General features: G+C 38.6%; 1 protein-coding gene across 2 annotated transcripts; it reads left to right on the top strand.

Annotated features, from left to right (window-relative positions):
- The first annotated feature begins 346 nt into the window (after positions 1-346).
- On the top strand, positions 347-26,288 carry LOC127622945 (synapse differentiation-inducing gene protein 1-like). 2 transcript variants are annotated; one of them, XM_052097138.1, is made up of 5 exons: positions 347-720; positions 15,954-16,298; positions 17,056-17,484; positions 20,549-20,695; positions 23,652-26,288. In XM_052097138.1, exons 3-5 carry the CDS (start codon positions 17,068-17,070, stop codon positions 23,805-23,807), a joined length of 720 nt encoding a protein of 239 aa, XP_051953098.1. In that variant the 5' UTR covers positions 347-720; positions 15,954-16,298; positions 17,056-17,067; the 3' UTR covers positions 23,808-26,288. The 2 variants fall into 2 exon arrangements, with proteins under 2 accessions (XP_051953098.1, XP_051953097.1); XM_052097137.1 differs by having other exon boundaries at positions 15,954-17,484.

The raw sequence follows: 26,288 nt of genomic DNA, 5'->3' as shown, positions 1-26,288 counted from the left end.
AATTATACTTTCAGGCTCTAGGACCCTGTGATTCAGCGATGCTATACCGAGAAGAGCCGAGGAGAGTGGGGGTAAAGAGGGGGGTGGAGTGTAGCAAAAGATAGTGGAGGATGGAAAGAGAGATGTGGCAAGAGAAGAGGAGAGGGAGATGAGAGGAGCCTCTTCGCTGCTGTAGTTTGAAAGTCTCGCCAGTGGGACTTAGAAGAGCATTGGTGGTATAAATACCCAGCATTAACAGGATTAAAAGAGCAACTACTCACTCTTTAGCAGAGTGAGTGTGAAGTGAGAGAGCGAGATAGAGAGAGTGAAGGAGAAAGAGAGTGTGTGTGTATAAGCACCAGGAGCAGTGTGTACAGCTGTGTGTCCACACACTCTTGCTGGAGCACGGCTTTGCTACATCATTGAACGTGGGAGGCAAGAACCACACACACTCATACTCTCACAGTATCCATTCCATCCCATCTCACTTTTTCTATGTCACATACACACTCATACACATATACTGTACTGCAGCATGGAGGCTACTTCTTGGTGCTGGTACAAGTTTTACTGAAGCTTTGGACAGTTCAAACTGGGCTGCTGGATTCCTCTGTTTTTCTCCACTCAGTATCTCCTTTGATCTGAGTTCAGCTGTGCTGGGGGACACTGGACACAAACACACACAAATCTACCCACACACTCTGCGGACAACACTGAAGAGTTCAGTATCAAATGAAAGAGGTAAGTTCTGCTTTAATTTGTAGTGATAGGAAATGCTTTTTAAGCTTGTTTTATGTAATGATTCATAAATAAAGTGCTATGTACAATGACAAAAATCTATAATTGTATTGTTATGTGAGGGAATCACATTTTAGCCCATGTTTATACAATAAACAGAGTACTTACAGTGCTATTATGTTTGGTGTATATTTTATATCAATTTATTATGCATGGATATCCTGTTTTTGCACTTGTTTATGCTGAAACTAAACCAGTATGTACATGCATAGCTGTTGGTATGTTCAATGTGTATTTCGTTGTAGTTTATTTCTTTTTAGTAATTATTTCTTTTTATTTATATATATATATATATTATGGTTTTCATTATGGTTTCATGGTTAATTCATAATGATACTGTGTATTCAGGGTATACAGAGTCTTTATAAGAGGTTTCGGTGTAGATGTTATTTCACTTTGTCTGCATTCCTCTGTGCCTGGGTATATAATATTTTCATATCACATCCAGAGTGAACAGATGTGTGGGACATTTTTCAATTTTGCTGTGCTGTTATATGGACCTTTGCCTCTGACCTCAGCGTGCTGCCCAGAATACATGACGCAAGATTTCAAACAATCCTTTTGATTTTCATGGACAGCTGATGGTTGTGTTGAACAAATTCAATTTCAAATCCTTCTGAAAACCCACTCAGCCAAACTCTCCTGTGCCTTTACTTGCATGGCATGTAATGGTATTTCGGGCAATCACAACATGCAAGCTTTTCCAATATTATTGACTTCACTCACTGTCATGAGGATGTTGTTGCTTAGCAGTAAATAGGCTGGCTTTGGCAAGGATGCACTTTCTGCTAATGTTAAGTTGAACTGCAGCAACTCCCATTAGGGAGAGACATTTCTATTCTTAGTGACTGTAACCGCAATACAGTTTTACCTATATCATGATTCATTTGGTAGACTGGATGATCCCAGGTAATTACATTAATAAACTCAAGTAAATATATCACACACACACACACATTAATTGCTTCACACTGGTAAATTCACCGACATGCAGACAGACCATTATATCTGAACAAAGAATATGATTCTTTGGTGGTGGCGTAGTGGCTAAAGCACAGGGCTGTTAATCAGAAGGTCACAGGTTCTAACCCCACGGCCACCACCATTGTGTCCTTGAGTAAGACACTTAACTCCAGGTTGCTCCGGGGGGATTGTCCCTGTAATACTTGCACTGTAAGTCGCTTTGGATAAAAGCATCTGCCAAATGCATAAATGTAAATGTAAATGAAATAAATCTCTAAAAAGCATGCTTTCAGATTACAATAAAAAGGAGATTACTTCATGACATATGGTCTTGTGAGTTATTAGGCTTAAAATGTCAGTTCACCCTTATGCACAAAACAGAATCTCACTACTAATCTATACAGTCCTGAAGAGACAGACACTCACACACACATTACCAATCTAAAGAGTCCTGAAGAAACAGAAGCTCACACTCATGCATGCAAGCACATGACAGCTCTTCTTGTTTATTAGCACTGTAGTGCTGTCACATTATGCTGCCATATTCCCTTGCCTGCTGCACACTAGCGAGATAAACATTTACTTAGCATGAGTAATAAACAATTAGCCGGTGATTATGTGTGACATGTGATCGGAATTCTAAATTGATTAAATGTGCACTCAGCAACGCCTTATCTGAGCTTCCGTGTTGCTGCAAAGTCATAGACAAGTCGTCATATTTGAGTCTGCCGTTTTTGTGTTATTACTGCAAAGACATTGTTTATTATATTCTTATTTTTGTTAAATATTGTATGTGAGGCGTTTCAGTGGGATGGGTGCTCAGTAGCTCTGTTTTAAAATCTACAGTAGTAAGCTGTCTATGTAGGCAACGTTTTAAAACATCATAGGTGTGCTCCCAATGCAATGGATGTTCCAAAAGGTAAGCAACTTAATTATGCTGCCTCCCATAATATCACACATTAACCAAATTCTAAGGAAGCATCAATTGTATCCTTTACAGAGAAGACAATCCAAGAATGCATTGCAATGATGAGCTCAGTGAAAAAAAAGAGTAAATCCAAGATGATGGACAAAGTGAGTGAGACCGGCTGTAGAAGGCAGCTGCCTATGTAGGCAATGTTTTGGAACAGAACTAGTGTGTGTATGTGCCCCCCAATGGTCTCTCTGACTCAGATGAAGGAGGAGAGGGCCAAGAAGAGGTGAGGATACTGAAAACTCTTTCATCCTTTCTTCTACAGTAAGACAGACCTGAAATATGTTCACCTAGTGCATCAAACCTGAGCAAAAAGCCCAGATGCATGTTTAGTTCCTGGATGCACTATCCCAGGCTTGTTAATTAAACAAATGCCTTCTGGCAATAGAAAGCTGCATGTGTAGTTCATATGGCTCAATTTGTACATTCCCAAATAAAGGAAAAGGTGTCATAATACACCAAATCACAGCATTTCCAATCAATCGTATTTTGCTCACTATGCATAGCACAGCTATCATGTTTTGTTGCTGTCTTGGTTAACAAGCACAAAATAAGATCCTTCTCAGACCAAACGAGAATGCAATGGAGGACTGAGCCAATAGATTGAGCAGAGATTGAACAACAACTGTTGGACTGTTCATGTTCATGGATCTGTGAGGGTGAATCATTCTCGAAGTGATCACTTATAAAAGCCACTTGTCTTTGAAACTATAAACTCTCAGCTGGTTTTGCTATACCACCCAGATTGCACTGTGGACAAGCAAGGCAGTCACATAGGGTGGCATCAGATTCCGATTCATGATGACTTTAAAGCAGCACCTAACCGATAAAGTTTAACTTCTGGTTTTAGTGCAGCAGTTGATTGACAGGTGTGGAGAATCACTTCACTGCTGTCTGGGACGCTTTCAGGACAGATTAGAATTTACACCTCAAATGCAATGTGATTAAATGCATTTTTTAATACCTCCGTATTCAATCACAAAAATGTTTGCACCTTGTTTTCACCTGTATATGGCGCAGACCACCTGTGATCGGATCACCCAAAATGCATCATGATACCAGATGTAAACGGGTCTTTGACATCAATAACAGAACATATGGGAAACTTTTTTCCAGACCTTTTAAAAGTTTGTCAGCCTATTATTTTGCTATCTTAACTATATAGCTGGATGCATTTACCCCAGCTGTCCGCGACCCTATTAGATCAGACCTGTCACCCATTTTTCATTCATGACCCACCAGTTAAGAATGACTCTTATAAACGAGCAACGTGCACAGAGATTTCAGACACACAACAAGAAATCAGACTGAAACACAAGAAATGCAATGCAGTAAAAAAACCTTGGAATTAGAAAAAGAAAAACTCTGATTTCCTCTTTTCATTAATTGTCACCAATATAGATCTATCAAGACCTAGTGCCCTTTTCTGCACCCTAGTCGATCAACAAGAATAATGAGATGTCCCATTGTAAACAGATTACATATAATGAGGAAGACTCACACACAGACACATGGTGTTCATGCCTCACAGACAAACATACATCACAAACACACATTTTACAAAACTTGGGTCTGTGGAAGGGCATTTCCCCTACAGCGTCTGTATGTTCCCTGTCTGTCTCACTCGTTCTCTATAACAGCTGGTGTGGGACACATTGGGACCTGAGGGATGAGAGAAATCACCCAGCTAAGATATGTGCAAATGGCTCCTCTGAAACAGTGACTGCTCTTGCCAACCCAAGGGAGAGAATGAGAGATAGAGAGTGTGTGTGGGGGAGAGAAGAGGAAATGACAGTGAAAAATGGAGGAGAGGCAGAGGGAGAAAGAGGGTGGAAGAATGAGCGATACAGAAAGACCAAGGGGGACAATGACAAAAAGAATGAGAGTAATTTTATTATTTACATGGTAATACCATAATATTCTTTGAAATATTTGGGAATAATATTCCCAAATATGGAGTGGTCATGGTGTAGTGGGCTAAAGCACACAACTGTTAATCAGAAGGTCCCTGGTTCGATCCCCACGGCCACCACCATTGTGTCCTTGAGGAAGGCACTTAACTCCAGGTTGCTCTGGGGGGGATTGTCCCTGTAATAAGTGCACTGTAAGTCGCTTTGTATAAAAGTGTCTGCCAAATGGATAAATGTAAATGAATAATATGTAAATACCATAGTATATGAATATATATATATATATATATATATATTTTTTATCACATTACAAAAAGGTTGTTTAAGTTAACATTAGTTAATGCATTAACATGAACAAACAATGAGCAATAATGTGTTAATAAACAAACATTAACCAAGATTAATAAATGTTGTTTATTGTTAGTTCTTGATATTTAATGCATTATCTAATATTAACGTAAAGAACCATATTCAAAAGTTTCACCAATATTTTATCATTTATTGCCAGAATTGTTGTTGCATGTGTTATTTTTTCTGTTAAAATCTGAAATCTATGCTTAATGGAGACAGCTACTGTGTAAATACGGCTTCAAATGTTGTTTACCTTGAAAAGAGTTAACATTGTGACTCTGTGGCACTTTTTAAAACATTGCGATGTTTTTGAGCATCCCAACCCGCCTGGTACTGGCTCAAACAATGGTGTGAGTTTGGGGCAGGATTATCTGTTTTTGACCAATGGCAGACGAGTGGAATATTTTGGGAAACCTGACATTATTTTTGCAATTCTGTCTAGTGATGCTAATAGCACAGAAATTGGACAATTTAACAGATGTTTTCCTCCAAGGTTTACATTGTACCAGTATAATATATAGGCCAAAATCACTATACCATGGTATCACCACAGTATTTTTTGTAACCTGGGTTAAAGACAGAAAGAAAGAAAGAAAGAAAGAAAGAAAGAAAGAAAGAAAGAAAGAAAGAAAGAAAGAAAGAAAAGGAAAGAAAAGAAAAGGAAAAGAAAGAAATATGCCTGATACTGTAAATGCCTCATTTCCAAACACTGAGAATGTAAAATAACCCCTCTCTCAGTGGAGCAGAATTCCTTTTTCCATTATAATGTAATTTAGGGAGAATTACGTATCTTTTCATCCTGAGTATAATGTGACCGTTGGGCTCAAGGAATTATTGTGCTGGAATAATCAAGGCTCACTTATATAAGAAGAGCAGAGACGTACACATAGAAATGGCAAATGGGACTTTGCCTCATTAATCTCAGGAAGTACATTTGCAGCCAAAGTGTTTTCATATTGACCCTATACTACAACAGACTGAGTTCATTTCTGCTCTGATTAGCAACACATACCCATTCTCCATCAAACTTAATTTCCATCATGGAGTGTGTACTCTGAAAGTACAGTGTATTGCAGTACGTGCTGTGTGCGTGCATGATATTGCCTGTCCACTCAGCAAGCCTCTTCTGTGCTATCAGTGCAATATCTTAATCTTACATCAGTGTGTTCATTGGCAATTTGCTACTGCATCTTAATGCCATTTACAGAGTCTCTTCTGTATCCTTTTTGGTGTGTTTGTATGAAAGTTTAATACATAGACGTATATAAAACATTAACAAATGTATCAAAGCAATTGCAGGGTTGGCAGTTCGATTCCCGGCCCACACGACTCCACATGCAGAAGTGTCCTTGGGCAAGACACTGAACCCCAAGTTGCTCCCAATGGCAGGCTAGCACCTTGCATGGCAGCTCTGCAGTCATTGGTGTATGAGTGTGTGTGTGAATGGGTGATTGGGACACAGTGTAAAGCACTTTGGTAACGTCTAAGGTTAAAAAAAGCGCTATATAAGTGCAGACCATTTACTATTTTATAAGGTTATTATCTGTTCTTTTATTTAGTTTTAACTGGTTACCATTTGGAAAGGAGGCAGGTGAATGCTAGAGCTGCAAAGAAAAAATACTGTTTCTGTTCATCTGCAAATAAATAATTTTAATTCATGGTTAAAATGATACTTTCTTCTATCTCCATGTGGTATGGAAAGACAGCTATAAGTAAGCAATTTAAAGGTATGGAATATGGAGCATGAGGTCTCCCAATATTAAAAAATAAACAAAAAATATATATTTGCAAATAAATGTAAAAATTGAATGGAAGATGGGGAGAGTTTGGCAAAGCTGTCACTATTTTTGCAATTTCATTTGGTGACGCTAGAGAGATGCTTAACAACTTATTTACTCTCTGAGATACTTTAAATTATCTCGAAAAAGTACTTTTACTCCAAATTTTGGCTAATACTATTGCTATAACATAAAACTGCAACCTAAAAATGTAAAATGCATGTGTTAAAGTTTAAATTAACTAGATATATTCCAGTATATTATAACCTTTATATTAACCAGTATATTAAATGATATACAGTATAAGTAAAAAAATATTATTTAACATCACTGAATAAACTTGAATACATTAGATTGACCAAAACATTTATAAAAAAAAAAGGTTAGATCAGGTAGAAATATCTCCATATGTTAAGAAGTGCAAGTTACCACTTTTTATAGTGCAGCTTTCAGAAATTGAATAGTCAACATTCAATATAACCTTTCAAATGGTCCATGGGTTAATGCATTTTTATTATTAATATATATTAATAAATAAATGTAAGACATTACAGTAAAGCTACTGTCCCTTTGAGGGGACACCCTATGTCATTAATGACAAATGTTGCTAGATACACTGGAAAAAAAAACAAATTGGTAACCTGCAATTTTTACCTCTTGGATCTATTGATGTAACCTGTTTTTTTAGGTAAATTAATTCAGATTAAAAGCATTTATTATTGAATAACTCCAGTTGTAATGCTGGGAAGTCAGGAGAAGGCAGACAGGAGGTGCGGATCCAAATGCAGGTTTATTAGCAAACTTGAATAAAATAAACAAACACAGGAACAAAAGAACAGTCCACAATGGGAAAATATAACTAAAGCATGGACGAACATAAAGAAGCTACACGGGTTGGGGAAACATCCACGAAGGGCCGAACGAACACGAATAAACATCCAGAGAATAAGAAGACCAAGAGTGAACATCAGGGAGCGGGAACAACGAGCATGAAACGACACATCAACATTCAACAATCGACAGTCACTAAACAAAGAACCAGGGTTTAAATACACAAACACAATGAAGACTAAACGAGACACAGGTGAGAACAATGAAGAGTGCAGGCAGTGAGAGAGGCCAGGAATTGTGGGAATTGTAGTTTATACACAGACAGTGAAACACGGGGCGGACAACAAGGAAAACGTGACATGGAATGTGACGTGCTGAGTGAAACAGAAAACACGGACCGGCCCACAAGGAACATGACATGGAATGTGAGAAGTGGCGTGTGAAACAGACAACATAGGGCAGACAACACAGGAACGTGACATAAACGTGATGGGTGAAACAGAGAACATAGGGCAGACACACAGGAACGTGACATAGCCCCCCCTCAAAAGGACCGGATTCCAGACGGTCCTAAGAAAAGGAATAGAAAAAATAAACAAAGGTTCAAGGAGAGGGGGCCTGGACAAGGGGGAAAACAGACAGACCAAAGGGGCCACAAGGGACACAAAGACAGACTAAGGAGGCACAAGGGACACAGAGACAGACCAAGGAGGCACAAGGAACAATTAGGCAGTCCATGGGGGAAAAAGGGGCAATTAGGCAGTCCACGTGGGCACAAGGGGCAATTAGGCAGACCAGGAAGGCCGAGAGGGCAAGCAAGCAGTCTCTGGGGATGTGTGAAGAGAACCGGGTCAGGTGGCCTGGGGGCGTCCACCGGGTAAGGACAGGTTTAGGAGGCCAGGGAGGTATCGACTGGGCAAGGACAGGTTTAGGTGGTCTGGGAGACGGCCACAATAGGGGGACAGGTTTGTATGGCCCAGGAGCTGGCCCCAAGGCAAGGGCCGGTTCTGGGGGCCTGGGAGGTGGCCACAGGCCAGAGGCTGGTTGAGGTGGCCTAGGAGGTGGCCGTAGGGCAAGGACTGGTTTGGGGTGCCTGGGAAGCAGAGCCGTGGAAGGCGAAGCCGCGGAAGGCTCGGGAGGCAGAGCCGTGGGAGGACCGGGAGGCGGAGCCAATGGGAGGACCGGGAGGCGGAACCGAGGGAGGCGGAACCGAGGGAGGCTCGGGAGACGGAGCCGAGGAAGGTGGCGCCGTAGGAGGTTTCAGAGGCTGAGCCCTAGAAGGCTCTGGAGTCTCTGGGAGCAGAGCCGTAGGAAGCTTGAGAGGCGCTGGCTCTTGGACGGTCCATGCTACTGGCGCTGGCCCTTGGACGGTCATGGCTACTGGCGTTGGCCCTGGGACAGTCATGGCTACTCGCGCTGGCCCTGGGACGGTCATGGCTGCTGGCGCTGGCTCAGGGGCGGTCGAGGCTACAGGCGCTGGCTCAGGGGCGGTCGAGGCTACAGGCGCTGGCTCAGGGATGGTCGAGGCTACAGGCGCTGGCTGAGGGACGGTCGAGGCTACAGGCGCTGGCTGAGGGATGGTCGAGGCTAAAGGCGCTGGCTCAGGGACGGTCGAGGCTACAGGCGCTGGCTCAGGGACGGTCGAGGCTACAGGCGTTGGCTCAGGGACGGTCGAGGCTTCAGGCTCGCTGACCGTGGCTGACGTGGGCTCTGGCTCGCAGACCGAGGCAGGCGTGGGCACAGGCTCGCAGACCGGGGCAGGCGTGGGCTGGGAGGCGGAAGCCCGTCTTCTCTTCCTCCTCCGAGCGGACGAAGTTGACCGTGCTGGCTCAAGGACAACGACAGGTGTGGGGGTGAGCTCGCTGACAGGTGGGGCTGGCGCGACTGAAGAGTCACCACTGAGGGAGGAGAGGCAAGGTCCTCCTCGACGACGCCCACGGTGAACGGCGAGCCACAGTCCAGCAAAGTCGCCTCCTGGAAGTCGCGAAGAGTCCAGCCGCGCGTCGTCTGCGGCAACCGCTCCTTCAGCGAACTCCGCAGGTTGTCCCTGAAGAAAACCACCAGAGAGGAGTCCGGGAAATCCGAGACACTCGCCAGTGTAAGGAAGTCGCGGATGTGGTCCTCTATAGAGCGGTCCTCTTGCTTTAAGCAGAGCAGGTCATAGTTTGCACGTTGAACCGCTGGATCCATAGTTGGTCGATTGTTCTGTAATGCTGGGAAGTCAGGAGAAGGCAGACAGGAGGTGCGGATCCAAATGCAGGTTTATTAGCAAACTTGAATAAAATAAACAAACACAGGAACAAAAGAACAATCCACAATGGGAACGAACATAAAGAAGCTACACGGGTTGGGGAAACATCCATGAAGGGCCGAACGAACACGAATAAACATCCAGAGAATAAGAAGACCAAGAGTGAACATCAGGGAGCGGGAACAACGAGCATGAAACGACACATCAACATTCAACAATCGACAGTCACTAAACAAAGAACCAGGGTTTAAATACACAAACACAATGAAGACTAAACAAGACACAGGTGAGAACAATGAAGAGTGCAGGCAGTGAGAGAGGCCAGGAATTGTGGGAATTGTAGTTTATACACAGACAGTGAAACACGGGTGGACAACAAGGAAAACATGACATGGAATGTGACGTGCTGAGTGAAACAGAAAACACAGACCGGACCACAAGGAATGTGACATGGAATGTGAGAAGTGGCGTGTGAAACAGACAATATAGGGCAGACAACACAGGAACGTGACATAAACGTGATGGGTGAAACAGAGAACATAGGGCAGACACACAGGAATGTGACACCAGTTAATGTAGATGTTACCACAAAAAGCACATTTTAAGTGAACCTTACAAAACTGTTTTTACAGTGTAAACCCAAACTGCACATACAGTATCAATATCATACACATTCACTCTGATACCAGAACCCTTTGCTTTGGAAGCACATTTATATTGGGACTCTGAGACGGTCAGTTAAGCTGCTATAATGCTGAACTGGGTAAAGGAATCAAAGGAACAGCAGAGGCCAGTCATAAAGTGCAGAAAGAGGATAAAGTAGCAAATGTGCACAAGAGTTATAGAATAAAAAGAAGAGAGCAATAGGGAAGCGGTTCTCTATAAAAGCGCTGGTGCTGATTTGCTTTGCTGTCCTTGTAGAGCTCTGTCCAACTGACTGGGTGTTTCATGTGTGAGGCAGAATTCAGAAAGTGAGGCAGGCTTGTAATGCTGCTGACAACAGACCTTTTATGGTGACTGGATGGAGTTGGTGGGTTAGTAATAAAGCTGAGTGCATCTCTCTTGGAAGCAAGCCATCATAGGAGGTGTGGTGTGTGTGTTGGTGGGTGGGTTTGGGTGGTTTATGAGGACATTTTTTAGGTTATAAACTGGTAATTACAAGGGTATTATGCTATAAATGTGGTTTATGAGGACATTTCTAGTGCCCCCATAATTCCAATCGCTTAAAACACATACTAAACAATGATTAATGTAAAAATGCAGAATGTTTTTTGTGACGTTAGGTTTAGGGGTAGAGTTAGGGGATAGAAACTATAGTTCATACAATCAGGGTTGGGAGGGTTACTTTTGAAATGTATTCCACTACAGATTGTAGAATACATGTAGTAAAATGTAATTTTTAACGTATCCAATTAGATTACTCAAGGTCAGTAACATATTTTAAATACTTTGGATTACTTCATCAGCACTGGTAGATTTTTTCCCTAGTTTTGACTATAAAAACTGTCAGTACAATAAGACAAAATACACATGTTAAAAATACATTCTCTGAAAAACCTAAATATCTTATGCAGTGTTGTTTCTAAAACAAGATAGTTCAAATTGATCTTGTTTTAAGGATTTTTAGATATTTTTACAGGAAAACAATACAAAAATGATTATCAAGAATAAGATTTTTGCCCTTATATCAAGAAATTATGATCCAATGTGAATTGTCTTGATAAAAAAATATGATCGTGCCTGTAAAATGGGTAGAAATAGCATTTTAGCTTAGTGTAAAGCTGACAATTTACACAAGCTTTTATTTCTATTTCTTCTGCTCCAAACTTACTTAAATGTACTTCTCATCTGCTTGTATGAATGTAACACATCATTAGAAAGTGTTTCACCGCTATTAAAATGCACTTTGGATCGCATCTGAAAGGACTAAATATTAAATGAAAAAAATGACACTAAAATGCAAAGCAATCTCTTCAGTGATCAAACTACTTTTGGAATGTAACTGTATTCTAATTACCAATGATTCAAATTGTAACTGTAGTGGAATACATTTACTTATATTTTGTATTTTAAATACATAATCCCTTTAAATGTATTCCATTACTCCCAATCACTGCATACAACATACAAATAATTATGTATATGGAGAGTCCTCATAAGGAAAGCAGCACCAATGTGTGTGTGTGCGTGTGTGTGTGTGCGTGTGTGCGTGTGTTTGTGAGGGGCTTAAGAGCTATTGAAATATTGGTTATGTCCAACACAGAAGTCAATGACATAAATGGATATTCCATCCAAAAATGTCAATTCTGACATAAATTACTCACCCTCATATTGCTCCAAACCCTTTCCATCTCTCTTTATGTTTCACTGAAGAAAGTCACATATCTTGTCCAATGATATAGAACAAATTCAAGTGAGCTTTAAATAAGAAAATATTTAGTGACTACAATGCTTATTTCCAAGAAGAAATATAATCAGAGGTTAAAAACATAATTTATGAATAAATGTACTTCTTTTAACATCTCCATCAGACACCATTTTTATTCTTTCCACTTACCACTGAACCATCTATGTTGCCTTCAAATATGTACCAAATAAATGCTTCTTATTTGACAGCATGTCTTGCAAACATTAGATTTGGACTAGAGTTGAAACCTTTCAACCTCTGTATTCTGCCTGTGAAGGCAGCATTTGTCAGCTGTTATGATTGTGTGTGGATTTAGGTCTGTGTCCATGTTTGTGGTCCTCTCCCAAGTGTCCAACATGTTCAGAGAATCACTGTGGTAGAGCAGGGAACCTCTACTGAATTATCACCCTGGCAGTCTGTTTGCACTCCAGCCAGACAGTACACTACAACAGTAGAGGAGAAAGACATTAAAGGGGGGTAAACAAAGAAATGAAGTAGGAAGAAAGTTGTTTGAAGGTAAACTTGGACAGTAAAGCCGAGCAAAGCAAAATTAAGTACATCAGTGCAGGCTTCAGCATTCCCTTTCAGAATCAAGCTCACTATTGTTTTGGCAGATCTAAACAAGAGTGCTGCACCACAATATGCATCAGTCTAGTCCATATATTGTCCATATATCAAATGAGTAGGCAACCGTTCCTTCCATTTCAATTTCTCTGCTTTACTTTCAACGCAGCATTGCACAAGCTGTAACAAATAGGGAAAAATTGTGAGGATCATCTGATAAAAGTTACATAAAGTATATTGCACTAATGAGGATATGTCTGTAAAGGCTCTGCAGTACACTTAAAAAAAGATCAGCATATTCGCACCCACACACTCTGCAGATGGAAAATTATTGCCTTAAGGAAATTGTTAAAATCTCATTTAAATTTTCTAATGCAGTTCTCATATATATCTTTAATATCAACTAAGCGGAATCCTTTTACCAATGCAGTTTTTACAGTCCATTATTAACTAACTTCGAGGCTGCAACATGCATACTAAACCTAAATCCATTTACATACTAAATTACAAAGCATACTAATTTACAAAATAATCAGCTATGCCTCAGGTAAATCTCTTATGATAAGGCAATGCCATTGACAGATATTATTTCAGGTGTGTTAGACTAGTGCAGACAGGCATGTAGAGTACAGCACAAGGTTAGTAATGAGAGACAGATGCTCAACTACTTGCAGATGGCTATCATTCTGAAGCTGTCACACTGGTTTTTCAGGGGCTGATTGACTGACAGAGGGGCCCATGGGAGTTGTGACAGCACTTTTCTTTTAGATTCTGATAGAGACGAATTGTTTTCATTTACACCCACGATACTCTCCAGCTCAAAATTACTGATAAAATAAGGTCTACATCAAGAGAAAGCCATCTGAGGTTCTATACATTTTAAATAAATGTAAAATTACCATATTTAAATACCTTTATATTTGAACACAGAAAAAAAAAATAATCCCTAATTCATCATTTATAATATAATTTATTTTAGCTGCGGCCTTGGGGTTAGACCCATTGAGCTTTGGTGAGTCCATGAAGGGATGCAGGTTTGTCTTTGATTATGTCCCAATCTGGTTCCTCTCATAATTTCTAGTCATTGCTTCACTTTAGTGTATCGATAAGTGGCAATCAATAAAAAGCCACATAATCTATAGTAGGGTATAGAAATTATTGGGAGATCATAACAAATGTTATTGCAGTGTTCTCTTTTGTTCCAACAGCAAAATAAAAAAATGACTATAACTATCACAACTTTCCAAAAGAGAAAAAATATAGAGAATTGGACTGCAACAGTCAGAAGAGAGGAAAGTGCCAAATTTACCAACATGGTCACATGGGAGGCCAGCATGTTGTTTCCGATACTTCTGGTATCTGATCAACCAAATCATGCATTTGAAACTCCCATTGCAGCAGCATTGACTATTTGCAGAGTTAAACATTTATTTTTTTTTTATTATTAATGCCAGTATACAATAACATAAAGTACAGTGATATCAAATACATTAAATAATGGACATTAAAAAAAATGAAAGAAATTGTCTAGATTTACACTGCAAAATCAAAGCAGAAATACATAATCAGACTCTGTGAATGTTCAAATTCATAAAGGTGGCTTTGTCACATTAACTTGGAAGACAAGTTAAGCTCAGTCGACAGCATTTGTGGCATAATGTTGACAACCACAAAAATGTATTTAGACTCGTCCCTCCTTAAAAAAAAAGAAAAGAAAAAGTGAGGTATTGAATGTGGCCCATTTTTGTAGGGTTAAAACACAGAAATGTGAAGCTTATAATTTTATAAAAGCACTTGAATTAATTTCTCTGTTTAAACTTATTTTTTCAGCTGTAAATTTGTTCAAAACTTCATTTTTACAAACGTTTTAGGGTTTATTGACATTACATCATCATGGTAATTGAAGTTGTAAAATTGGCTTTAAAGGTTAGTATATCACACTAAAATCTAAATACACATTTTGAGACCCACTGAGAAAATTTGAAACCCATTCACTTCCATTATAAGAGTGTCACTGGAACCCAGATTTTTGCTTTTATTTAATTATTTAATTTTTTTTAAAGAAATGAGACAAAATAAATTTTTATGATAATTAATATTATGCCACAAATGCTGTCGATTGAGCTTAACTCGTATTTAAGCTGGAATATTCCTTTAAATAAAACCAGTTCATATAGATATGCTACACAAAGCACAGTTTTTCAGGTTACCGACAATACATTTATTACAGTGGCAGAACAGATTATTGAGCTTTAAGAAAACTAGAGCTTTCTGACGGAAGAAAAAGTTATGAATACACCATCAAGATGACTCATATCCTGATGACAAATTAGACTTTAGTGACAAAATAAACATAAACACAATCTAGAGGGCATATCATAGAAAGAGGACAACTAACTGTGGCATTGGTGAATGGGTGCCAAGAATGTGCATTTGCACTAGCTACATCAACACAACATAATATCCATTTAATCCTGAAGATGTTTCTTATATAACTAGGCATTCCTCTAGGTGTTTATGTTGCATATATATATATATATATATATATATATATATATATATATATATATATATATATATATATATATATATATATAATGAATACATAGCCAGGAGCTGCAAACCTCAGCCGTTAAGGTCTCTAGGTAATTTCTCTTTGGCAATAGTGTGGAAGTACTCAGGCTGTTTAGGTGTTTTAAGGTGAGTGCCACATTGATTTGTATGCAAAGAGAGTAAGTAGACTAGATGATGTGCAAAAAACCATGGTCAACAAGATCTGCTAAATGGTGTGCAGCAAGATGAGTGTTTTTTTCATTTGCTTTTGAACTTTCATGCCCATATAACATTTTTAAAGGGAACTCAGGCCGCTGCCTTCTCACTTCAGATCATATTTTCAAACCAACAAGCCTTCTGTCCTCTCACTGATGAAATTTGCCTTTGAGACATGTGCTCCTGGAATAGACCGCTCAGAAGTGTTCAAAAGCAGATGTCTATTTCATTAATGCCCATTCATTGGCAAGTCCTGCCTTGCCACTCAAGCATTACACCAGACTGGCCTTATAAAGTGCAGACACTTGGGGATCACTTATCAAGAGCTTTCCTGTGTGCATTGAAGCTTTACCATATATCTGTTCTCTTCTATTGGCAGAACAGTTCAAGTGACACAACGAGAGGTGAGAGGTGCTGAACACAACCCATCGAGACTTCTTGCCTGTTCTGATTGGGGATGGCTGGGAGAGCACAGCGCATTAAAAATACAGGTCCCTGAGCACTTTGGTCTCAGCTAGCACACGCAGACCCTGCCATAAATCAATACCTAACTCTGATTTCTTTATCAAGATATTTCTCTTCGGCTACAAATGGAATGGGTTTCTTTTGCACTTGCTGAACAGAAGCAGCACTCTTGAGGATTCTATTTTTGTGGACGTCTGAAGTCCAGTTTACGCTGCAACTCTGAAAACACACTGGGAGACTAAAAAGAGGAAGAAAAAAAGTATATATTTATATATTTGTTTCCTTCACAGTCGATAAAGCAGATCTTTCTTTCAATCACCTGTCTTTAAGGGATTTCTTTACATGTATACTGACACTTCCATCAAAGAATTTAGCACTTCAAAAAACATTCCTATCAGCGTTGGTCAAAATCTCAGCTATTTTTACAGCCCTCTAAACAACAAATTTAGATTCTGTTGAAATAATTTTAGGACACTCGTTTGAATAGATAAGACGAGTGGGAATATAAGGGAAGTTTACTGTTAAAATCTCCACCATTTCAAAACCTGTCGACAGTCTGTTACTAATCAAGGTGTTCCATCATCAGAATTGACTTCCATCTTTTTCATGCAAAGTGAAGTACATTAGCATATTTATGGACTAAGATACATCCAATCATGTAAACTGTGCTACATGGATCCTGCATTCAGTCATCAAGTTAAGAAACAAATAGCTTATGACATGTGAAGAAATGGAATATGCAAGAGCTCAATACACTCTCCTAGCACAGCCTCAAAAGAAATGGAGGAGAGAATTAAATGGAGCATGAGTTAGTGTGGTGACTATATTTTCCCCACTTGGATTTATGCTTGTATCTGTGATTTATACTTGGATCTTGTATTGCAGAGAGAATCAACAAAAGTATTCAGTGTGAGATGAATTACCATGCCCCTGCTTTAGCGTAAATTACATATTTTTGAGAGTGGAACTGTTGTATAGATCTGTGGAAAAGCCTCAGTTGATGTTGTCACTTCTAGACACCTCAGAAAATGGAGAGTCTGGATGAACTCGAACATCCCCTGTTGGGTGACAGCCCCAAGAACACATCTGTAACAGGCACCAGTGATGGTGGTGGACTGTTCAAAGGCATATTGGTGAGAAATGAAGAGGACAAAAGATTGGAACCACAGGAGTGGAGGAATTATTGCAGTTCTACAGATTTTCAACAGCAGCAGCTACTGGACCCATGTTCATTGCCTAGCACTCTAGAGTCTCTTTACACTCCAACTACTATTTGGGCCGCAGCTGACTCCCTGGGCATCCACAGTAAGGAGTATCTGGAAACCACCTTTGTTGACATTGGACCCAGTTCACCATTACAAAGGAAGTTACTAGCAGAGATGAGAGATGTCCACAGTGTGTCCTACAGCATGGAAGATGGGGATGACCTTCTGCCAGATTTTGAGGTAAGGCTTTTCCTTCAGAATAAAATATAGGATATAATGGGGTAGTTGCCATACTTTTTACTCCAGTATATACTTTTTTGGTTGGTTTATTTTTGAAAGTCATTTTGTGTAGGAAAATCCTTAAAGCATTTGCTACTAAAAACTATTGAACATTTTCATCGATATTGCCTTTGGGAAAAAAGATACAATTCATTGAAAGACTTTTTGTGATATTCAGTAGCGAAGCATGTTGTAACACTACATGTGGTATGTTGTCACAATGGACAATGGAGTAAAAAAAAAATTTGAAATAAAAAATGTATGAAACAGCAAGAACATAAAGGTTAATGTACAATAATATCAAACCACTGTTTTGGCCAAAAAAAAAAAAACTTAACGTGGATGTTAACATGGATTTATGGTTAATCAACCCGAAGGAGCTGCGATAGTTTCCAGTATACCTGTGAGGGGGGCGGTTAAATGCGTAAATACTGATTATGACATGCGGGATGCAGGTTAAAGCGCACTGATATATTGCTGCAGATTTAAAAATATAAACTTAAAAACTGATGTCACAAGAGCCCATATTACAGAATCACACTGAAAATGACCATCACCATGTCACAGAAAATCCAGCATTATCATTAGAGCCAAAACTTACCTCAGTGTGCTGCATTAAGTTGGAGTTTCAATTTTAATCTTGAAATATCTGCTTGTCTTGGTGTTAATTGAAGCCATTGCATGATGAAACTATTCTCTTTTTTTTTTTTTTTTACTGTACAGAGCAAAGAATGTGTTTCACTTTGAAGTGCTTGATGCTGCAGCAGTGATGGACTTGAGTGACAGTCTGTGTCAGCACAAGCAGCTGTGTGAACTTCCGCTGTCATAAAAGTTCCATTCAGTAATCTCTTAATAAATAACACATTAATTAAAATTAAGCCCAGTTATGTAACGACAGGAACACCACCCATTGTTACGAAGTAAAAGTAAAAAAATTTAATTAGAAATTTACTTGAGTGAGAATAGAAGTAAAATCGTTTCCAAAAAGTTACTCAAGTTAATGTAACGGAGTAAATGTAGTGCATTACTACCCACCTTTGAGGGTGAATACAGGTAAAGTGGAATTGCCATACATCACAATGACAAAAAGTGTCCAACTTGTCCTGTATTCACCTTATTTAAACTCCTGAAGAGAAGTGGGAACTGAGTTAGTGCCGAGTCACTCTTATTAACATTTACTGTACATGCTATCGCAGGTGTTCCTTTACAATCTAAAATCCTCACCTCTTTCCTGCATCCGAAAAATAGAGAACCTGCAGTTAAGCTCTGTATTTTCACTAATGCTCAGGATATTGCCGCACAAAAGTGGAATTCATATGCAGTACAGTCAGGTAAAGATGAATGAGCTTTTAAATTGAAAAATCAAAAGGCATGAGTAGTAGGGGGTTGCGGAGCGTGGACAGTGGCCTTCAAACTCAGTGCAATTATTGAAAGCTCTGTGGCCACTGGTGTGTGAATAATAATGCCACTGTGCTGATGAGCTCCATGCCAACCCCTATTTCATACACCAGCAAACAAGATCTAGAGTGGCCGAGCAAAGATCCAAATAACATATTCAGTTTTCCCCTGAAATCATTTTGATTGATAGGTTTAATAAATGAAGGTATCTGGCTACTTCTTTACCTGTGATAGCTCTAAAGCTGAAATAAAATACATCAAGACCATGTCTGTCAGAAAATCTGGCAATATCCTGATTTACTTTGCATCACCACATGCAGTCAAATAAAGATGCCCAAACAAAACCTACTCCTACACTTAACATTCTACATCAGTGCCCAAAAGCAGCTTGTCACACAGCAGAAACACCCAGTCTCTTTGAAAGAGCGCTTGAGGTTCTCTCTGTCAGCACTGATTACACATGCTGTCATGCCATCAGAGCTTTTCATCAGGAGGTCAAGTGTAAAACTGCTGCCATTGAAATATTTAAAAACCTTTTCTGAGCATAGGCAGAGCTAACAAATAAGAGAGACTACTCTGAGACCAGCACGACCAGAGCATGTGAATATATTGTTTTGTCAAGCCCTGCTCTACCATGACACAGCATTAATAAAAGATTCTACTATTTAAAAACCAGAAGGAAACTAAAATGTGACGTGAGACAAGGTAACATGATTGGAAGGCTACTCTAAAGTATTCATGAGGCTTTATATCATTTTCAGGGGCCTGTAATGTTTATAATTTAAAACACCCTACAGCTTTGATTCACGTTGACCATAAAGAGCATTCGACTCGAACAAGAATATTTACTACTGCATTGTTTGCCACAAATATCTCTATTCTGTTTAAAACTTGTTTTTCCTTTTTTCATACATTTTAAAGGCCATGCTTAGGAATCTCTTTGGTGTAGAATGCCAGGAAGTGCTGTAAAAATACATAAAGGCATAAACACTACATTTTTAGAGAGACAAAAATAGGCAGAATTGTCAGACACAGTCGTAAGGAGAGGCAGATTGTAAACACAGCCCGTTTTTGAAAGAACATGAGTCGGAATTTGCCTGTAGGCAACACAAGTACTGCGCGTTTGGTATAACCTCATTCAGTCACATTATTTTACAGGAACAGGCAAATCCTGCAACATATACATTTATATGTGTAGTAAAAGAAAATGCAAAGTCATTACATTTTGTAAGGCAAAAAGATAAAGCAATGCTTAAGTTCACATGTATTTTTCTAAATTGACACGGAGCAAATTATATTGCCAATTATAGACTCAGTCATGCCACTGGAACTCATATTGCCTGGATGAAAAGAACATTTAATGCAGGATGCTGTATTTTCTTACCCCATTTGAATTCCTTTCAAAGTATGATTAGACATTACTAGGACAAATTCAATTGAGAACCACACACAATTAATAAAAGTTTTAATATACGACATATTAAATGCTATACATTATGCACAGTGAAAAATATTGTGGCCTTGCGTGAAAGTCAATATTTAACAGATTCTCATTACCACACTTGGTCTATCCTCTTGGGACTTTTACACTGCTGTAGAGTTTGATGGTTGTGAACTCTGCCCATAGGAATCCTCCAGTGATGACTTCAGTGATACAGACAGTGAGAGCAACTTTCCCATCATGATTCCACAGGATTACCTTGGTCTTGCATTCTTCTCTATGTTGTGCTGTTTCTGGCCTCTGGGTATTGCTGCATTCTATCTTTCCCAAAAGGTAATAGGTAAATTCATTCTTTTCACTTTTTCACTAATGATTATCACTCACTCTATCACACTTTATTATGGTTATATTCAAAACTGAGGTGTTGGATCAAAAAACAGCAATGCAAAAACACATATCTACAGTGAGAATTAATTGTGCTAGTTAAAATGTACTGTATGTGATTACTAGCAATTCACCAAGATCAAAAGAACCCAAAGTTGCAGTGCTTATAAGGCAGCACTGTATTGATATTCCTCAATAATCCAGGTTGGGGTTCGTTCTAAACTGAAACGGTTCAGGCTGGATTAATTGCAGAATTTGATACTTAAGGTTACTAAGTATTCAATTCTGCAAGTAATTCAGCCTGAACCACTAGACTCCATTCAAATGTAGTTAACGCTTAACAATAAAGTTCCATTCGTTAACATTAGTTAAGGTTTGTAACATTAGGTATCATGACAAAACAGTGGACAATATATTTTTACAGCATTTATTATTCTTAATCTTAGTTCTTAAAAATACAATTGTTTATTGTTTGTTCATGTTAACTAATGTTGTTGTCTGTTAACAAACTGCACTTTATTATAAAGTGTTACCCAAATGTTTTTTCAGATACTTTTAGTCTTAGGCGTGCTAACTATTTGTTTTTTGTAAACTATACGTTAAGTAATGTAAAATTAAAGTTCTCATCAGTGTATGTCACCTCCTACTGATAGAATGTTCAGCATGATGCATCTGACAGCGATGCCAACATATTTGCATATTGAGTCTTGTTTCTTACGTCTATTTGCATACTGAATTGTGACTGGTCTTGACTTGTATATATTTGACTATTTATAGCTGTTTTAACACTGCACAGTGACTATGTGATTATTGTACACAGCCAACTGAAAATAAGACACGCACTCATAGAAATGGTAAAGCGGCTCTGGTGCTGTATTTTATTTACACAGACCCTAAACCTAAAAGTACCTAACACTTTAACACTCTTCTTGTTTTTCCTTCAGGACATGTAAATCTAGTTATTCCTGTAAAACCAGTGGTTATCTTATCTTTGTCATGAAGGAAATCATTTTTCTTCTCACCCAGATACATGTATATTGACTATTCAGATGCCGCAATCCAATTAGGATTAATCCTTTTACAATAAAAGGATCCATAAAGAATTCTGATGTCAACTTGTTCTTCCTTCAATTAAATATTATAAAAATAGCAGATAGGAAACAGATTGGAATGTCAACTATTGCGAGAACAAGAAAAAGGACAAGAAGAATGAGAACCCATGATATAAATCATACACCACAAAGTCCATTGCATAGGGGACTGCAGCATTGCTCCATAGTGCCCGATAATAACATTCCTTTCACTTTTCTCCTCACATCCGGTCTCTGTCAATACATTTGACTATATACAATGAGATTAAACTACATAAGAATGGTTGATAATCAACAATTATTTCCCCCTAATCATATTGTATCTTTCTGAGATTGAAGTATTAAGAATCTGTTCTGTATCAAATAAAGCAAAACTCTCACAAACCATGATATAAGAGTTGTTTACAGGAGACAATCTTACAAAAATACATAGAAACATAGCTCATCATAAATATTGTTATTACTTATTGTTCATAGTGAATAGTCAGACTACAGATGGACTGAAACTGGCAGAGATTTGCAGTTAACCTCAACACAAGTGCTCTTTTGGGACTGAGTGTGGACATTATGGAATTACACCTGAGGGTTTAGACAGGATTACAGTGAGATTTGCAGGATTATGCCACCAGAGAATCAATGTGGCAGATACAGGGCTGGATTGGTATTCTGGCATACCGGGCATTTTCCTGGTGGGCCGGCACACTTTGGGGCCGATCAGGGGTGGAATGGCCATCGAGAGAACTGGGACTTGAGCTGAAATGAGCAGCCACATTATGCAGAACAGTCCACAAAATGGCACCGCAATATGCTGTAGGGGCAGCGATATGCAGAAAAGGACAGCGATTTTCCCGTGTCATGTAATGCGATGTGCACTTGACTCTGGCCTAGTCCACACTAATATGTTTTTGTCTGAAAACGCATCTTTTTCTCTCCGTTTTGGCCTTCCGTCCACACTGAGATGGCATTTTTGTCTGCGAAAAGGGAGCTTTTTGAAAACGCACTCCAAAGTGGATACATTTGAAAACGCCATTTTCACGTTATAGTGTGGACTGTACATATGGTTTTATAAATCTGATTTATTTTTGTGCGTATGCAAAATCGAATTTTTGCACTTACGCACACTTTTAGGAAGAAATCTAAGCAGAGTTTTATTCATGAGGCCCCTGGTCCTTTAATTTGATTGGACAATTGGTGTTCCAATAGTGCTGAGATTTAGTATGACAGCACTGGGAAGCGTCTCTGTTTATATCACTCCTCGTTTCTGTGTTTACGGCATTCCATTTGCTGCACAATGACATGCAACATTTGATCCTTTATCGGCATAGCAAAAATAAACAATTTGGCAGGCCATGTGTCTAATGAAATTGACTTGATATTAACTTCAGCAGTTGGCCTACAATAACACGATTGCTCATGTGACATTTCTTAATTAAAATGTTTCATTTGAGTGAGTTTACAAATCTGATTGCACCTTTTCCATGAATTGCAGAAACATAGCAACATAACCAGCAGAGCTAAATGACAACTCTGATCAATGGATTTCATTCAGGCTTTAATTAGTGTCATAATGAGAGGACTCTTGTGATTGATTTCCAATAGAGCATGAGGTGTTGCCTAAAATTAGGGAATCAAAGATGAAGGGAGAATACAGTAATGAATAAAAGCGGAGGATAACGTAGACCAAAAAAATCCCAAAGAAAGCTATTAACACAATAGCTATAGTCATATGGTAAACAACCTAGAGAGGGTAGAAAGTGATTGATGGCACTGTTTAACTTCATGTGACGTGTGCCCTTCTCTTCTCTCCAATACAGACGAACAAAGCATCAGCACAAGGAGATTTCCAGGGTGCCATCACTGCATCTCGACAGGCTCTGTGGCTCTCAGTCCTTTCAATCATTTTTGGCATCATCACTTACATCTGTGCCGTCGCTGCCCTGATCTCCTATTTGTCTGGGAAACCACTTTAAAGTCAAACACATCATTATACAAACGCATCATTATACTAACTAATTTCTCTGAGCAACACAGAAATCACCTGGTTCCTAATCACACAAACTGTCCTCCTTACATCACACTCGTATACACCTGTAATAAGTGCATTCATTCAGCCAAAACTGCACCTTTCTTACATATTCTGCAAGTTTGTGTTCCTATTAAAGGGTCTTAGCCTCATTTAAAACTTTCAGATATGTTTGGAACTAAAGGTGGAGATGCAGCCCAGAATAGTGTTCATGAGTTATTTGAAAAAAAAACAAAAAAAAAAACAGGTCAGGTCACAATATATGGAGACATAATGGCAATTGTCATGCTGACATTTTTGCTGAAATCTCTGAATTTGGGTAAAAAAAATAAAAAAATAAAATAAAAAAACTGATGATGATGATGATTATAGCACACACAAACGAAAGTGAGACTTGTTTCTCTGCAGTGTCAAGACTCTTCTTGGTGTTTGTGTATAAGAAGGGAAGGTAGTGACTGAGGCCTAAGGGTTAGTTTGAAGCAGACTTCACAATAAGAGCAAGATCAGATCACAACGGACTTGGCTGCAAATCAGACACATGATTCTGAACAAACCGGGTCAGTTTCTACCACAGCTCTAAGACTGCCTGTTAAATACCAAATCAAACTGAATATACCACAGTAAGTGACTTTAGAAATTGAGTTTAAAAAAAATTACAGTTGTTTTCAAAGATCATTATGTTGGTAAGATGTAGTGAACTCAAACACAGAAAAAAGCATGCACAGACAAACATGTGCATTAACGTTCATTTGTTATGGGGGCTGAGCACACATACAAACTGCAGCTTTCACTACGAGTCATGCCATTAAGAAAAGCCTCTCTTGCAAGACATATTCCCAGATTAATAAATGTAAAGTCTCCATTTTTCCATCTACTAACAAAAACATTTTGAGAAATTAAACCCCTCATATGGCTCTTATTGAATTCTGTGCGAGTCATAATTTATATTTACACCGAGCTACTAGCATATAACATGTATGTTTTGTATATGTCTTCGTGCCTGATGTGAATGCTCATGTAAACTAAAAGGCAGTCATTGACATGAATCTGCATTTGTCTGATTGGGGACTTGCTCTTGAGGTTTTCCACTTGGGTAAAAGGGTATTTTGGGATATTGGAGGTGGTTCCTTACTACAGCAATCACAATTTTTTGCAAGCTTTGTCATAACAAATATGGAGTCAGTGACATTTCTTCCAGTAAATGTGCATGGGCACTGTTCATTTTGTAACACGCTACCTATAAAAGTCCCTTATGCTGTGAGCTTACAGTTTGTCTTGACAACCTCTACCATAACACAGAAGTTAAAAATAAATAAGGCTGCTTTTTGTAGCAGTACACAACTGAGATATAATTGTAATATCAGTTTGTCGACCCTTGATAATTAATTTGACTGGCAGTGTTGATTCAATGACTAAAAGTAATGAACCACAGACAACTTATTACTTCTCTAAAATTATCAGATTAATTATTACTTCATGGAAAATGTAATCACATTGATTCAATACTTTGAAGTTACTTTCTAAAACCCTTTTAACATTTTTCTCAGAAGTTTTTGTTTTTCGAATTTAAAACAAATCATATTTACATTTATTTCATGTCAATATTTAATTTCTTATAAAATAGTATAATATATAACATTACTTTATTACTACTATTATATAATAACACTATTACTTTATGGAATAATTATTTTATAAGCAAGCAAAGTTGTGTAATTAAAGTCAGCAATTGAAAACTGCTTACAAGAATTTAAAATGTAAAGGCACTTTTACATCAATATTATAATTCGATTACAACAACTAATTACGTTATACCTATTCAGCTGTTTGGTGAAAAGGACATAAATAATACATCTATCTACATGACAAAATCAAACAGTATACACAAACCACAAATGGAAGGATTCTCTAAACAGGATAGAGCAGGTTTTGTGGTAGACCAGTCATTATCAAATACAAGACTTTCTTTGAAATAGTCCACATACAAATGTACAGTAATGTTACCACAAAACAACAGTAGTTGACAAAGGTTGAAATGTGTCCTACTGCAAAAGATTAAAGCCACAAAACAGCAGTCAGCCTAAACTGCCTTGGCAGGTGTCCTCAGAGCTCCCTGCAGTTAAAAATGGGGTCATATCATAGTAGGCAATTATGTTACTTCTACAACAAGCTGCTCCATGTTACAGAAGAGAGGAGCGATAGCACAGGCCCCTCCAGTAAATTATCATTGCCTATGTGGTATTGGCATGTTAGAGCAACACCACAAATGGCTACACTCATCAAAGTGCTGCAGTTTTCATGCAGTTAATTATCAGTACAGAAACATGGAGCAGACAAATCTGAAGAACTGATGTCTCTTCTTTTCATTATTGTTGTTGTGAAAATGTATGTACATTTTGCAGATTCCAGTTATGAGCCAATAAAAACA

This window comes from Xyrauchen texanus, chromosome 29 (genome assembly GCF_025860055.1).
Source record: "Xyrauchen texanus isolate HMW12.3.18 chromosome 29, RBS_HiC_50CHRs, whole genome shotgun sequence".
NCBI classification, from domain to species: Eukaryota; Metazoa; Chordata; class Actinopteri; order Cypriniformes; family Catostomidae; genus Xyrauchen; species Xyrauchen texanus.
The sequence above is the reverse complement of the archived record's forward strand: the minus strand, read 5'-3'. Positions and strand labels throughout refer to the sequence as shown.

Coding starts and splice junctions, on each gene's coding strand:
- LOC127622945 (XM_052097138.1), top strand. CDS start 17,068: ATGGAGAGTCTGGATGAACTCGAACATCCCCTGTTGGGTGACAGCCCC. Junction 17,485..20,548: donor ACCTTCTGCCAGATTTTGAG/GTAAGGCTTTTC, acceptor CTCTGCCCATAG/GAATCCTCCAGTGATGACTT. Junction 20,696..23,651: donor CATTCTATCTTTCCCAAAAG/GTAATAGGTAAA, acceptor TCTCCAATACAG/ACGAACAAAGCATCAGCACA.